The 17,826-nt window shown below is 35.2% G+C and overlaps 2 protein-coding genes across 6 annotated transcripts in view; one reads left to right on the forward strand and one right to left on the reverse strand.

Annotated features, from left to right (window-relative positions):
* Positions 1-3,839, forward strand: part of Lrrn3 (leucine rich repeat neuronal 3) — a 31,652-nt gene extending 27,813 nt beyond the window's left edge. The window contains exon 2 of the mRNA XM_034514316.2: positions 835-3,839. Within this exon, the coding sequence (XP_034370207.1) occupies positions 1,192-3,315 (2,124 nt within the window). The 5' untranslated portion in view covers positions 835-1,191 and the 3' untranslated portion in view covers positions 3,316-3,839. The remainder of the gene's footprint in view (positions 1-834) is intronic.
* Immp2l (inner mitochondrial membrane peptidase subunit 2) overlaps positions 1-17,826 on the reverse strand; it is an 826,273-nt gene that overhangs the window by 423,267 nt on the left and 385,180 nt on the right. The gene's annotated exons all lie outside the window — the stretch shown is intronic.

The following is a 17,826-nucleotide window of genomic DNA, read 5'->3' on the forward strand; positions in this document are numbered from 1 at the left end:
ACAAACTGTAATGTAATTTTGAACTTCTTATGTTTTTGAAAAAAAAAAAAAACAAAACAAACAAAAAAAAAACACTTAAAGAAGGAATATCCACTTTAGAGATGTAAGACAGTTGTTTTTATTGCTAGCTACTGATGGGATGCAAATTATTCTCAATGATAAACAATCAAATCTTCATCTTATGTTAATTTTATACAAGTATATCTATAGTAAGGTAAATTAGCCTCCAATTTTTGAAACTCTCAAATCATTTTATACAAAGCAGGTGACAGAGAGAGGCAGGAACGGAAATAAGGAATTGTGGCAAACATCACTACTTAGCTCATTCAGAAATCAGGAATAATTTTGCTCCCAAGTGCTGACTATAAGTGGTAGGATAAACTACAGGCTCACTATTTGATTATAATAATACAGGATTATTTGTTTAGACCATACATCAAACCTCACCATGCCCTCAAAGCTATTGTCTTTTATTTTTCACTACATCAAACCTCACCATGCCCTCAAAGCTATTGTCTTTTATTTTTCACTATCGTTCATTCATAAAGACAAAGAAACATAAAGTAAAGCTAGAGATATAAACAAAGAATTGAAACAACTGAAAAATTCTAGAAGGACATTTATCATACTGAATGAACCGTCAGTCCTCTGAAGCTTAAATTCTTGATTTACCTAATGTCTGAGCCAATAATAAGGACAAAGTCATGACAATGTACTGAAATAATTGTAAACTCTAGTAATATTTATATGTGTGGAATAATTATATCTAGTTAAACATTAATTATGGATTTTCCTCTTGAACTAATTTTTTTTCTCTCCTTTAATTGCACTTAGAATAATGCCACTTCATCTGCAAGTACTGGATAAGCACGGGATGTGAATCACAGACTTCCAAATCAATGAATTGCTCCATATCCTATGACCATCTATACATAGACCATCTTCAAAGATTCCATAAATACCCTATCACTGAGGAGACAGCAAGCAGCTTTTCTCCACTATGCATGCAAATTTTGGAAAATACATGTGTGGCACTCATAAGTATTTCCATGAAGAAAACACCTACAGTCCTGTGGAGTTCATCATTTGACAAATGCAAATACTTCCCTCATCAGTCAGCTCCTACTGAACTTACTGACGGTGACTGGAATCCTTAAGGGCCTGTAAAAATTTCTGAAGACAAAAGCTAAGATGAAGGACACGCCACTCCAAGTCCATGTGCTACTTGGCCTAGCTATCACTACACTAGTACAGGCTGTAGATAAAAAAGTGGATTGCCCCCAATTATGTACATGTGAGGTCAGGCCTTGGTTTACCCCCAGATCCACCTATATGGAAGCATCTACAGTGGACTGTAATGATTTAGGGCTTTTAAACTTCCCAGCCAGATTGCCTGCAGACACACAGATTCTGCTCCTACAGACTAACAATATTGCAAGAATTGAACATTCCGTAGACTTTCCAGTAAACCTTACCGGCCTGGACTTATCTCAAAACAATTTATCTTCAGTCACTAATATCAATGTACAGAAGATGTCTCAGCTTCTTTCTGTGTACCTGGAGGAAAACAAGCTAACTGAGCTGCCTGAAAAGTGTCTGTATGGTCTGAGCAACTTGCAAGAACTTTATGTTAATCACAACTTGCTCTCTACCATTTCTCCCGGAGCCTTTATTGGCCTACACAACCTTCTTCGCCTTCATCTCAACTCAAACAGACTGCAGATGATCAACAGTAAGTGGTTTGATGCTCTTCCCAATCTCGAGATTCTGATGCTTGGAGACAACCCCATCATCAGAATCAAGGACATGAACTTTCAGCCTCTTCTCAAGCTTCGCAGCCTGGTTATAGCTGGCATAAATCTCACGGAAATACCAGACGATGCCTTGGTTGGATTGGAAAACCTGGAAAGCATCTCTTTTTATGATAACAGGCTTAATAAGGTACCCCAGGTTGCTCTTCAGAAAGCTATTAACCTCAAGTTTTTGGATCTAAATAAAAATCCTATTAACAGAATACGAAGGGGTGATTTTAGTAATATGCTACACTTGAAGGAGCTGGGGATAAACAATATGCCTGAACTTGTCTCCATTGACAGTCTCGCTGTGGATAACTTGCCAGATTTGCGAAAAATAGAAGCTACCAACAACCCCAGATTGTCTTACATTCACCCTAATGCATTTTTCAGACTCCCAAAGCTAGAATCCCTCATGCTAAACAGCAATGCCCTCAGTGCTCTCTACCACGGTACCATAGAGTCTTTGCCAAACCTCAAGGAAATCAGCATACATAGCAATCCTATCCGGTGTGACTGTGTAATCCGCTGGATTAACATGAACAAAACCAACATTCGGTTTATGGAACCAGATTCTCTGTTCTGTGTGGACCCACCTGAATTTCAAGGCCAGAATGTTCGTCAAGTGCATTTCAGGGATATGATGGAAATCTGCCTCCCTCTTATAGCTCCTGAGAGCTTTCCTTCTAATCTGGATGTAGAAGCTGACAGCTATGTTTCGCTTCACTGCAGAGCTACTGCAGAACCCCAGCCTGAAATCTACTGGATCACACCTTCTGGTAAAAAACTATTGCCAAATACTCTGAGAGAGAAGTTCTATGTTCATTCTGAAGGCACACTAGACATAAGAGGCATAACCCCAAAGGAAGGTGGGCTGTACACCTGCATAGCAACTAACCTAGTGGGTGCTGACTTGAAGTCTATTATGATCAAAGTGGGAGGTTCTGTTCCTCAGGATAACAATGGGTCACTGAATATTAAAATAAGAGATATCCGGGCCAATTCTGTTCTGGTGTCTTGGAAAGCAAGCTCTAAAATTCTCAAATCCAGTGTTAAGTGGACAGCCTTTGTCAAGACTGAAGACTCTCATGCTGCCCAAAGTGCTCGGATACCAGCAGATGTCAAGGTATATAATCTTACTCATCTGAAACCATCTACCGAGTACAAAATTTGTATTGATATTCCCACCATCTATCAGAAAAGCAGAAAACAATGTGTGAATGTTACCACGAAGAGCCTCGAGCATGACGGAAAAGAATACAGAAAGAGTCACACAGTATTTGTGGCCTGCGTTGGAGGCCTTCTGGGGATCATTGGTGTAATGTGTCTTTTCAGCTGCATCTCACAAGAGGGGAACTGTGAGGGTGACAACAGCTATGCTGTGAATCACTGTCACAAGCCAGCCTTGGCATTCAGTGAGCTTTACCCTCCACTAATCAACCTCTGGGAGTCCAGCAAAGAAAAACGGGCATCACTGGAAGTAAAAGCAACGGCTATAGGTGTGCCGACAAATATGTCCTAAAACAACCAACCAAACCTACTTCAAAGAAAAGCTGGAGACTGCAACAGTGCTTAAACATCAACAACAGGAAACAGGCAGAGGAATGTCACTTTCTGAAAGGAAGACTCAGCATCACCAATGCTGCTTCTGACCAAGGGAAAAAGGTGAAAGTTCGGCATTTTTAATTGACTGGATTCAAAGGGTACTGTGGCAACCAAATAAAACAATTCCATTTTCTAGAACTTTCATGTAACTTTTATGTCAGGACTGCAGTTAACGTGAACATTTCTGTATTTTTTTTAAGTATAGAAGAGTAGTTGAACTGAGCAATACCTCCTCCTGTGTTGTATTACACATATTAGCCACGAGTTTTTGCAGTGACCAGATAAACTTGAATTGACACGTGGTGTAATGGAAAGGACAAATTCTGTAGAGTAGACACAGTGAGTATGTGGACTTCTTTTATAAGGAAAAATACATTTTGGATTAAAATCAATTGCTTTTGTCTTGTTTTTGTTTCTAAATAAAGAATAATTTCTGGGAAATATCATCTGATTAGAAGTCATTTACGTGCAAATCTTTTTTAAAGGTGTTTTTTAAAATGGGTTTGGAAACCACATTTTTCTGATACACAAAATGGATTTTAGACAGCAATTTACCAATATTAAAAAATTAGAACATTATATTTAGCACTTTAAATATTAATTAAACCATCCAGGAAATTATGATACATTTAAAGATTTTTTTTGAAACAAGAAGCTCTGGAAGAGGATTTAATTATTAGGTTCAATGATGAAAATCCAATACTGAAGTAAATCAAACCCTAATTTTAATAATGAATTGGTCAGCTGGAAGTGGCTACTATGCAAAAAAACTTTGCCATGTCAGTATGCTTACTTATCTAAGCATATTTTCACATTTCTTTGAGATTTAATGAGCTTCAGTGATATAACAAATAATTTAATAATCTGTCCCACCACAAATGCAGTAATGTAATCATGTGTCCCATTTTAATAGCAAGATTTTAGAATTTTACTATAAAATATGAATATATAGAAAAGCTTTGTGAAGTTCAACTTTTTGAAACTCTAAATTATATATGTTTTCTCTATTCAATATAAAAACCATGTGATCCAAATGATTCCAGTGTTCGCGGTAAAATAAAATGCAGGTTAGGTTTAGAAACAGCGCCTATTTATGCAAACTAGACTCACTTTAAACTTGCTATGTAGCACATGGTGGCCTTGAACTCATGATTCTCCTGCCAGAACCCCTCATAAATAAAGTTACAGGTATATACTACTGGAAAAAAATGTCAGGAAGCAGTTTCATTAGCTAAGATAAATTCTAAAGATGATTTAGGGTAAAATACACTCATAAACAGCAATCAATGAAGACTGAACAAGAAGTGTCCAAAATCACATGTTAAAATAATTTCACATTATAAAAATGAAAATACCATTTTGAAATCCTTTCTATAAAGTCAAAGAATTCTACTTGAAAAATTAGCAAAAGCTAGGGAGATTGAGAGTTTTAGTCATTTTACAAATAAAAACAGTTCTACAAAAACAAGCTCATTTTTTTTTTTTACACAAAGGAGAAACATTCTTAATTTTAAATACCAATCTTAAATAATAAGTCATAGTTTTAATAGGCAAATTACTTTTCTCTCCAGCTAGGAGCTTCTATATTAATAACTATTGTGCTGTTTTTAACCAAGTGCTTAACATTTTACAGTGGCTGAGTACATATTATCAGCACGTCACCAGCATGTAAGCATTCCCAGTGTGGCAGCCATATCAATTTATTTGTTGATATTAGACATTTCTTTTGTGTTAGCATTGACAGTTTCTAATTAAATCCTAGCTGGTTTTGACAATGTGGAAGGTAATTGCTACGAACTCTTTAAAATGAAAGGACAAGCTGTGTTAATTTCAACAAAACCAAAATATGGAACTTGTTAATTCAATATGTTTCCTAAGAACAGATTTTACAACCTGATGAATCACTATCACACAGAAGCTGACGTTAGAATTTATCAGTAAGACATGCTCATACATCATGAGAGGTTTCATGAAAGGTTTCAGCACCACGGACAGAGCCTTTGTGAGGCTCAGCTATTTATCAAAATTTTAAGAGCTGAAATATGACCTATTAGGATGGAGTTACTGTATAGGTCAGCAAGATGTGGAGCATGTATTATGTGTTTCCTTTAAATTTACCTTCATGAGGACCCATCACAGCCACATCTAAAGCTTACAATGCATTTCCAGCTAATATAACCTTTGAAAATTGTTACTCAATAAGACCAATTCATAGATAAATAGTAGAAGGCATATAAATTAATTTTTGTTACCAACAAATCAATGCAGGTTCTTAAAGCATGATATGATTTTATTTAAGTTTTAATCTAATGGATCAGCAAATAAATGAAATCTGCTTCAATAAGGAGAATACATGATATTCCCTATACAACCTTCTAAACAATCACAAAATTAAATGAGCACTAGTCAAATGATTCACACATAATTTATAGTTGAGTTATGTCATATGGAGTCATCTGTTGCAGTAAAGTTTACCTAAAAAAATAATTCTGAAGTTTATACTGCCACAAATGTCTATTGATGCACTTGTCTTTATGGAGAAAACCAATCTCACACAAAAGTTATTTAGAAAAGAAATGACCTACTCTCACAATTTTTAGTATAAACTATTTCCATAATCTTGAAAAACAAGCATAACAAAACAATACAAATAATAGTCATGATTGTGTAATGAGGTTTTGATTACCAATACACTGCCTATACAAAACTGGTGACTTTACATAAAGGTGAAAATCTACTAGTGTTATCCTGGCTGTCATTAATATCAGAGCTAATACCTTATGTATGCCCAGATGTTGATGGAAATGAGCTTTATGTGTTGTCACTGAACCAATATGCAATACATACAATTATATATAGCACATGACTTTGAAGGGATAATGACTGTGACTAGTTGAATATTATACTATGATTTTATCATCATCTTAGAGTGCAATTCTTCCACTTATTAGAAAATTAACTATAAATAGTATGGCATGTTATGATGGTGACAGACTCATACATCCTCCTGCTTATAGTGTCTTTTAAGGACATCAAGTAATTGACCCGCACTATTAATTGGTAGAAATGCACTCTGCTATGCCCACACAGTAGTGACATCAACTCAGCACACATTTTTACAGTGTAGCTTATCATCAAGTGATACATGGTTATATTGAAAAACAACAAAGACAAACACTAGCAACAAACTCACATTATTATCTGTATAGTGAAGTTTTGAAATGATATTAGTTTGCCTGAAATGAAGTTTTGAGATCTCTACCATGATATACATATATATATATCACTTAACACATTTTCTCTATCAAGTTTTCACAAATATTTATTAACTGTGATACTTAGTGACATCAGTGTTGGTTTTTAATTTTTATACAGCCACACTACTCATAAATCACAGAACTTTTAAGCTCAAAATAACTTATAGAAATATGTTGACATAGGAGCTTGTTAAAAATATATTACTGATTTTATTTTCTGTATTACTATAACTAGCTCAATACCATCTTCAGAATAATTAAATAAAGAATCTTATCTACTTCTCATACATGTTTTTCTAAGCACAGAAAGGCATATATATATATATATATATATATATATATACGTATATATGTGTGTATATACGTATATACATATGCATATGTATATATGTATATATACTCCCATATATATATATATTATATATATATATATATATATATATATATATATATATGAGAGTTTTGGTCATCCAAGCAAGTGAGAAGTTAAATTCAAGAATGTAAAATTTAGCACTGACCAAATAATTACATCTCTTACAAGAAGAGTCTTCTGGCTCTTAAAGATTTTTCTCTCACTGACTTTTAAAATATTCAAAAGTGTAGTATCTGGCAATTACAAAGTTAATAATAAAACAGCAGAATTTAAAGTTATAAGTTTGCTAAGAAAGGACAAGTTTCCCACAAAAGTTCCCTGAAAGCAGGAAAACCTCTAGTTTCGTTTATCACTACCACAGTCATTTTGCTCTTCATTCCAAGGCTGATTTTCTAGATAATATATAATAATCAAATTTTCCATGACACAAAATCATAGTTTGCATTTAATTTCCATACTATGTTTAAGGATGATGATATTTGTATTTGTCACAATACCTTAAGCGTTTGTGTTTACCTTTTCTAACTGATGTATCTTTAAAAAAATCATAGCATTATGTGACCATGGTTAAGAACAAGCAACTTCTCATTAGTAACAAGCAACTTCTAATTAAAATATACAGTATAGTGTCTAAGTTTATCAATTTAAAAATCCAGTTGGGCGGCCCATTTGTAGCACTTAGTAATCTCTGGTACAAATACTAACATAAGTGTGGGATAAAACTTGACCTTATTAATCCTCACATTGAGAGGTAATATAAATACCCCCCTGGTATTTGGGATACCAGTCTCCAAGGAAGAAGAGATAGAATTTGTTCTTAATCTCTCAGAAGTGACGTTGTTAAAATAATGTAACAAAACATACTAAACAATTGTTCAAAAGTATATGATACAATATCAGGACTGAATTAAGGTCAGAAACTCACAGTAAATGTATCCTTAATAGTTACAAAGAAAAAAATATAGGCAGTAAGAAGCAAAAATTTCTATCTCCAAAATAATTTAAAGGCACTAGCCATCTCATTCCTGTTTGCTATTGAGTTGATCAATAAAGCAACATTTTAATACTTAATGTTTCATAGAAAACACTTATTTTTTAAGGATTCCAAAATATGTTCTCATTATATAATATTAGCAAATCAATTCAGATTCTCAGATCTGTGAGCACAATAAATTGCAGCCTCATAATCTTTCAAAAGGCATAAAAGTAAGAAATAGAAAGCTCACCTCCTACTGATAGTAATATTTTTATTCATATAGCCAATAAAAATTAAGTAATTATAGCATAAAAAGGTGCTACATTAAAACTTGTGTGAGGTATAGGGAACTAGATTTCCTTCCAATAGATCATGGGAATCTCAATCCATTTCGTTCCTGAAGCAACTAGTTAATACTTCATAAATTTTCCTGTAACCTAAAATGCCACTTTAAAAATGTTACCAACATTTGTAGCAATACACACTCACATTAACTTAGAAGGAAAAAAATCCAAGGAAACTTTACCATCACTGAATGTCATACTCAAATTGGCAATAATTTTTAGGAAGTATACAAGGCTTAAAATAAAGAACATGAGAAAAATAAACTTCATAACTAAAAGCCAAAAATATGATAAACACTTCTCTCTCCCTCTCTTGCTTGCTCTCTCAGAGAGATCATCTGACTGCATTTACATATGATTAAGCAGTCTCTTGTGTAACTTATCATTTGTGAAATGCCAAAATATGCAGTATTAATATTTCCACTTTATATTCCATCTTACCATATAACTATGAATATAGTGTCGAAGTTAAGTAGGTTTTTTTCTCTCCAAATAGAATAAGAAACATAAATACAAAAAGATGGAAGACTGTGAATACCTGAGCCTATCTGAGTATTCCATGGCCTGGGAAAGTGGTTGATGTAAGGGATGCAAACAATATATCAACATGTAGAGACATAGGAACGTATCTCAATGGTATAGCACTTGCCTAACATTAACCAGGGCCTAATAAGAAGAAGCCTTCTGGCCTGGATCGTTTGGAGGCTGTTATAATCTGAGACTTGGAAAGCATATTTAGCTGATGACAGACCATCCTGCACTCACAGTGGGTAGACCTGTGACACAGAGATGCTCTATAGATGAGAATGCTGATTAAAAAATGAAATAATTAGCATTTTAATTGAATATTATCATCTAACCAACTCTATAAATACTTCCTTTAAAAATATTTCAATCTCAATTTTGCACCAGGACTTGGGGAAAACATTTGGTGGATTTCTTTGGCTATTTAAAAAAGCAATACACTTCTATTTTAAGGACAAAGAAGAAACACAATCTATGCATATTGTTGTAAATCAAAGTTTTAGTAAGCAGATCTCCAAGTGCCCAGTAAGTACACAGCCAGAGCCTATTAAGATAGTTTTCTGTCTGAAATTATTCCCATATCCATCTGATAGTTCTCATCTATCAAGCACCTCTCTCTCAAAATTCTACTCACTGTGAGTGCAGGATGGTCAGTTACGAGCTAAATATGCTTTCCAGGACTCAGATTACAACTGTCTATAAAACAATCTAGCTTAGAAGGCACTTTCTGTTTAAAAAAAAATAATGCTGAGAAAAGGAAAAAAAGAGCCCTTCCTGCTTTCTGCCAGCAGGCAGATTCTGTGACTACCTTTGCTACACCAGTCAAGGAAAACAGCAACACCCGCAGCTTAGAAGTTAGAAGTCACTCTGGCAGCCAGGCATTGCTAGCAAGTTATTATGTACTGGAACCTCCAGGCTCTCAGGAGAGCAAGTCATGACCTACATGCTATAGTTCTAGAGAGGATGCTATTATTTAATGTAGCTCAGATGACCCATCGTTTTATGATAAATGGAACAGCAAAAACTTAAATATAAATAAACGTATCTATGTGATTAGAACCTGAAGGTGTCCATTTAATAGAAAGCTATGCAAAATTGGCAGTCAAAGAAAGGAGGTGGCTGTTTAAAACAAATATTATTATAAATAAAGACATCCCATTCTACTAAGCTGGGACAGGAGGATAATTCTACATATACAAAGTTTCTTAGCATTCAGTAATTATTCCCTACGAGTGCTTGACAGTTACTATGCTCAGCACTTCTCTCATCCCCAGTTACTTCACTGAACCACAGTTTGTGTTATTCCTGTTGCCATTCAGGTGAACTGTGGACATCACGGAGCTCCATACTAAGGAACAGCAACATGTTGCAAAGCCGTACTTGTAAAGTATCATCAATGTTAACAGGGCTCTCCATGGCATTTTAAAACATGCTTAGCTTTGCCTTATCTTCCCCACATCCACCAAAGGAAGATTTTAAGCAAGGAAACAAATCATGGCCCATGTCACCTACGTATGTATTTTATCCATTCACCAATTACTTGGACATATGTACTAGAAACCATATCAACTACTAGACGACATTCGGGGTGATGTCATAGCAAATACTTTGGCATAAAAAACTCACAGTGAAAAAGTACATAACTAACAAATTAATCTGGAAAGTTCAATACATAAAAATAGTATCAAAATAATTTTAAAAGGCATAGGAACAGCTTCTACGTATGTAGGAGTACAAAGCATCCTACAGGAGCCTCAAAGGCTACAAACAGGCATAGCTTTACGTAACCACCTAACAAAAAATAGCAAGTCGATTAGATGTGGCTTAAAAGTCACAACAAGCTTGAATATTTAAAAAACCATCAGAATTATAAGCAAATGGGACAAAGTTTGAAAGCAGGAAAGAGAATGACCCAACTTCAGAAAAAGTAAGGTCCAAGCCATGTTTATCTGGTGCTATACAGTGGAAACTGCCATTCCAGAGACAAAAGATGCTGAGTTTAAACTGTCATGACTACTTCATTGAGGTAGGAAAACCTTCTTGGGTTTTTCTTAATCTGATACTGAATAAACACATGCTCACATGCACACCCTTAGGTACTTATAAGCCACCTCCATGTTAGGATGGTCTAGTATTTCAGGATAAACTTATTTCAGACTTGTTTTCAGAGCACGGCCGCTTTTAAAAAATATGAGAGCAAAACATCACTGTGGCTCGCCACTGTCTCAGCAGATGCAAGTAAGTGAAAGGGAGCCTAGAATTCTGGGTGATTTTGTACATAAAATCTCAAATGTAATGTGAATTTGTGGCATGTGGCTTTAGATGTAAGCCTGGCATATTTCTATTTCCGTTACCAATTGCCCTTGTCTTTTCAATTTTCACATGTGTTACACAGGCTTTGATAGGTTACTAAGTATAAAACCAGGCACAGGCGAAGGCGCATGCAGCAAGTCTATTCTTTGCATTATATTTGTGAAGCACCACAGTTATAACTACTGGGGTTCCAGTAGCTATTACTCTGCTCGGATTACAATTTAAAATTTTATGTTCTATTGTGTGCCTAACCAAAATGTTTAACTCACACTGTCTTAACATGCACAGCACATATGCAGCTAGGTATGTAACTGGGCACCCACATCTTCCAGGCATGTTGGATACTGTGCTCAGTTAAGAAGAAAACACTTATTGAATATAAATTTATTGAATACAAAGCTTTCTAATCTTGCAGTCCTTTTCCACCTTAAACATTTTTACATGATTCAGAATACATGGGTCTATAACATAAACATACAAATAAAACACTTGCTAACAACAAAACACAAGGAATTTATCTTAAAACAATTCATTAGTATGGGTATATTTTTTCTTTCAGGAAAGGTGAAACATTTGCATGCTAACAAGATGGTGTATGTGCCCATCTCTATATAACTTATACTTCATATGTTCTGAAATTTGACTATTCAATACTGTAAAACACAGCATCATCAACATTTTTCAGCATTCATCAATATTTTGATTTTAAAATTGTCAATGCTGAGAAAGCTATTTTGCATAAGTACACAGCATAAAAAGTCAGAAGTACATTTAGACCCAACTTACAGACTGTGAAAATTTGGTCCTAACCCTAAGTCAGAATTCATTTACTGACATTTTATGTAAGTCAGCAATTCAAATGGCAATTCTTAAAATCAAGCATCCCAAAGCATTCTAATCTGAAAATATATCAACTTAGTACTTACATGCTGAAGAATGATGGCAGAAACGTATTGAAAGTATTTGCTTCTATGAGGAAACCATTATGTCTTATACAGTGTATAACTTATAATAGTTTTCATCTGAGCCAACGTCCTCCAGGCAATGAGAGTTGGATCCCACAGAGTGTTGTACATTTTGTGTACAGGAAACCAAGCTAAAAGCAACACCAAGGGTGAATCCCACTGGGACACCCTGACCTCAGTTTGAATATGATCTTGAATTTATTTGTGGTCACTGAGCATTCATCAAAGTTGTACTCCTCCCAAAGTTATATGATTTTCATATTAATTTATGCAATTTTCACACACCTTTCAGAGAAGTCAAGTTCAATTCCCCAGAACTATTTACAACTCCAGTTTCAGGGGGATCCAATGCCCCACTTCGGGCCTCCAAAGGTGCCGTGCATGCTAGTGGTATACAGACACATATGTAGGCAAAACCCTGAGACACATGAAACAAAAACTATATAAATGGGTGGTGGAATGACTTGTAAGTGCATCACTTGGGAGGCAGAGACAGGTGATTTCTGAGTTTGAGGCCAGCCTGGTCTGCAAAGAAAATTCCAGGACACTAATGACTATGCATAGAAGCTATGTCTTTAAAAACCAAAATAAAATTAAACAAACTAAGAAATAAATGAATATTTTTTTTTAAAAAAAAGCATATGTGGTCCAAAATGCTAAGAAATTAGTAAAGATGTATATTATATTACAACAACTTAACTCGTAAAGTTAAAGATAATTTAAACTACTGACATACTTTTTCTAGTAAAAAAAAGCAAACTCTGAAGATTATTTGGCTATTCATTTTTCTGAAAAGAGTTTTTTGTAACTGTGATATAATATATTAACATAGTAATTTTCAATTTTTTAGTAATATTTCTTTTGAAAACTTTCCTTAGGATTTTTACTTGAAGCAAAAATAAACAATAACAACAACAACAAAAATCAAATATGAAAAAGTAGATAAACTCTCCTTAATATTTAAATCATGGTATCTGAGTATCTTGTACCCGAAGCCCACTCGTGAATTTCCTAAAGAATACATCAAGTTGCCACCACTCGCAAATATGTTCCACTCACTCAGGTAAAGTGACAAAAAAGAGTCCCACATCCTGTCAGACAACATATAAATGCAACAACAAACCATGTGTTATATTTATAAGAGGAAAATTGACCCAACATGAGGCCATACTGCTCAGGCCAACAGTTTCTCTGCAAGACTCTTTAGAATACTAACCAAAATATGTACAAGTTACTTGTCACAAAATGTCATCCTATTTAAAACAAAGTCTAGTTTTAACTACACTGAAGTCAGAAAATAAAAAGTATTAAAATACATGTGATCTATAAGACACTAATCTATGACTGGGGTGTGGGGGGGCTTTTGAGACCCAGGCAGCTCTAGAATATATAAATTTCCTGCCTCTGCCATTTATGCTTTGGAACTACAGATACTGCCACTAGCCTTCCTAGCTCAATAGCTTATGATTTTAAAAACAGTAAAATCTTAAAATTATGACATTAATGAGCTTCATAATGAGCTTCACATGTGTGAAGGACTTTTTCAAATGTTATTTTCAAATAGTTACACAGGAGATTTGATTACATTAGCCATATCGACTACCTCCTTAGTGAAGCCAGAAAAATGACTGTGATCCCAGATTGATTATTTATATTGCATAGGAAAGTAATATTCTATTAGATTACATCATCAGATAAATCCACAAGCTCATTGGATCATTATAGTGCTATTAAATTAGCACTAACAGTCATGAGCCCCCTTCTCAGTGGCAAGAACCCAATAATAAATATAGCTCTATATTGGAAAAAAAGTCAACCTGTGATCTTAAACACTCGGGGTAGAGGTCTCTCTTCAACTTGAAATCCCAAGTTTATTAATAAAATGTCACATTATTTTTAAAAATATGTTATTTAAAGACCAAGCATAATGAAATAGTCCTTTAATTCCAGTACTTGGGAGTCAGAGGAAAAAAGATCTATGTGAATTCCAGGCCAGCCTGAGCATAAAGCAAATTCTAGACAAGCCATAGATACATAGTAAGAGCTTATCTCAAAAATATTTCAAAATACAAAATAGTTTTGGTATTATTGTACCTTAGTATGTTGTTGCAAAAGTGCCTGATAGTTAATACACAAAATTAAGTACAAAGAAAAGCTAAACCCCAATACCAGTTTATAGAACCCTGCCATTCTAAACATTCTAGCTTTTCAGAAAACGTTGGCAATTATTTGTGAAAAAGGAAGATTACTGGTGAAAATATAAATTAGGGTATTTGTAGAAAACTGTATGGAATGTCAAGAAATATTCACTTTTACACAAACAATAGGATTCAGCTGTACCTGGTACACACTGAAAGAAAACCAAATCAAACTTCAGGAAAGAAGCAGGCATACCTATGCTTACTGCAGCACCATCCACCAGAGACAAGCCATAGTCAGTGGAGGTGCTCCTCACCACAAGAATGGACTAGGGAAAACATGGTATATATACATAAGACAGTATGATTCCTCTACAAAAATAAAATGAGATCATGTCCTTTGCAGGAAAATGGATAGAACTTCAGGTCACAATGTAAAATGAGATAACTGAGACATACGAGTTTCATGCGCTTTTTTGGTTTTGTTTGCTTTTTGTTTGTTTTGTTTTTTCATATCTGTAAAGTGGGATTGTTTTTTAAAGGCATCCTAAAAATAGTAGCAGAGGGACTACCAAGAAAGGTTCAGGTGGCTAGAAGATAGGTTAAAAAAAGAGGCTTCAAAAAAGGCAGTTGATAAGGCAGAAATTATCAAAGTATGATATGTATGTATGTATGTATGTATGTATGAAAAACATACATACACATATATGTACATACATATGTTGTATATAAATATCCAAGAGAAGCTCACTGATAGGTGCAATCAAATATAGCCATTATAATTTTTAAATTTGAAATTCTGCTTTTGACAAAATGTATAATACTGTCTCTTTCCAGTATTTTAACACAAATTAAAGCTACCCACACTCTCCAAGTGGCATACAAGTCATCCAACTTCAGAATGAATGGAGACTCTTGTGCTCATGTGCCACTCCTCCATTCAGCCCCCAAGGTCCCGGGGTTGTGAGCAGCGGATGTTACCCTGCCCTAGGTGGTCGGTCCTCAGACATCAGTCTGCAGCATTAGTCTAGGTATAACCTTTGTTCTCTCTCATAGATGTCTGAGCTATATCAATAAGAAGCTCGTACCAATGAAATCCTTAAATTAGAAATCAAAGTAAATTTTGTACCATTTAAGAAATTATAACTTCATCTTGATATTAATTATACAGATTTCTACCAATAGACTACGGCTATGCAATGAGTCCTAGCTAATCCTCCCTGTTCCAACAAAACCACTACTTTTCCCTAGAAAGACAGACCAATATTAACCACCTTAGTCCCCAAGCCCAGGGAATAGGGGCTCTGACTCTTCTTTAACTTCTTCAAGCTGATTAAGGGCATTGAGATATTAGAAGAGGGGTTGGGGGAAGAGTAAATTGATAAGCCTCTGATGCTGTGTCTTCACTGCATCCAGATGGATTATTGATACTCTCATGGGCATTGTGCCTGTATAACACATTTAGGAATACAAGGCTTAGACCCAGTCCTTCTTTAACTTTTTTAACTGATTTGGAATGGTTAGCCTATGAGTTAAGGGACTATAGCAAATTCAGGGCTTTGAGTTTATTGTTAGGGTGTTTTCTATATTTTATTTAGAAATAGCTGAGAGGAGTTAACAGACAACAGTCCAGGTTACCTTACATGGATAGTTGGTTTTCAAAATGTCAGAAGACAATAGAATTGATGTTACAAATATTTCTATATTAATGTTCATTTTGATTAGAGACCTGTCTGCTCCTGACAGCTTCCTGTCATGGATTCTAAGAAGAAATTGAGCATCCTTGGAGTTACTCCAGTTGTGTGGTGACACCCTCTAGGCAAGAATTGCCTCTTTCCATCTACAGACAAATTACTGTCCAGAAAAGGACACACTTGCAGAATAGTCAACTGATTATATCTGCCTAGACAGAGTAATCAGCCCTTAATAATCCTGCATCACTAAGGTCTGTCAGATGATTCTGGGCCAGAAGGCTGAAGATTTGATGCTCCAACGTTCGGTAGTATAGGGGCTTTCCAGGTGTTCAGTGGTCTCTACAAATTGGCTAAGTTTTAGAAGCTATGCTTAGTGCTTCCCATAATTTCAGTTAACTCAGTCATTCTGGATTTCTGACGGGGTTGAAGACCTATAGTCTCATAGCCAATCCTGGATATTTACTTTGAGAGAAAAGATCTGAGTGGATGGTCTTCATCTGACATTCATTCTAAAGCCAAGAAAAAAGCCACATTCAAAACTAAGTGTTTTAGTTAGGAGAGATGACAGAGGTTCTGGTTAGTCAACAAAATGATGGACTGGGTATTAGGACTATCTTGTACCTCACTGGTACAATTAGGAATAATTATGCTCTAATTGTATTTTGAGAGAAAAGTTTTATTTTAACAGGAAGGGTGATATGTAGGAGGAGCTAAGGGGGAAGGAGTACTGAGAGGAAGAAATGGAGTAAGGAGAGGAGAAGAGAAGCTAGGTGATGAGGGGGCAGGGCATGGAGGCAGATGTTCATGTGTCTCCACCAGTCAAAGATAGTTTATATATCTAGGTTGAGTATTGGGTTACACTTCTGATTGAGCATTACCAAACTTATAAAGCCTTTGATTAACATTTTTTAAAAATTGTATAAAAACAAAAAGGAAAAGGGGGCATGGGATAGGGGTTTTCTAGGGAAGGGAAATGGGGAACGGGGATAGCATCTGAAATGTAAATAAAATATAAAATAAAAAATAAAATAAAAAAATGAAGTCTGAGCTATTAATCTTGTCTAATTTTCATTTGTTCTTTATAGAGCAAAACACACAGTACCCACAGGGCAATCCAATAAATTGCTGTTTATGCTCTCTTGTCCCTAACTTGTCTTTGTTCCACATGAAACAAATCCAAAACCTTAAAGCAGCTGATGACATCTGGATGTAATCCAGATCTCAAATATGTCTTGAAACAAGCCAGAAACAATACAGTCCACCAAGCCTCCTCATCTGTTTCTTCTGGGGTAGTCATGTCATGTATATTGTTGTACTATTTTCAGAGGTAAGCAAGGCAGTTCTAGAGAGTCAAGAGTATTTGATTATACCTGATGTCCTGCAATGTGGCTAATATCAGCTTCACCGGCACTAGGATACTGCAAACGGTAATCATCAGCATAGCTTTTGGTAGGCGGAAAATTCATTTCAGTTCTATGAGGAAGAAATTTTCAAGGGCTACATTTTAGACAATAAGTGAGAATCTCAGGGGAGGAAGTCAAAGCAGCATTTCAGAACAGTGGAAACAGAAATGAGTTTTTATCCACAATAGGGAGGGTTTCTTCTTCCCACAAAGCAAATTAACCGGTGTTTCCTCTTTAACACACCTATGGCAGTCCTTAAAATCTGCCACTTGCCACCCCCTTCTCCAGTTAAAATCCCCTTCTTTCCTCATTCTCTCCTCTCAAAAGCCTGTGTGGGAACAGGGGAGAGACTTGAGAGGGGTGGAAGGAAGAAAAAGAGAAGGAAAAAGGAAAATTTTATAAATTTTATAAAATTAATTATATTTTAATTAAAAATAAAA

The sequence above is a fragment of the Arvicanthis niloticus genome, chromosome 11, assembly GCF_011762505.2.
Source record: "Arvicanthis niloticus isolate mArvNil1 chromosome 11, mArvNil1.pat.X, whole genome shotgun sequence".
Classification (NCBI taxonomy): domain Eukaryota; kingdom Metazoa; phylum Chordata; class Mammalia; order Rodentia; family Muridae; genus Arvicanthis; species Arvicanthis niloticus.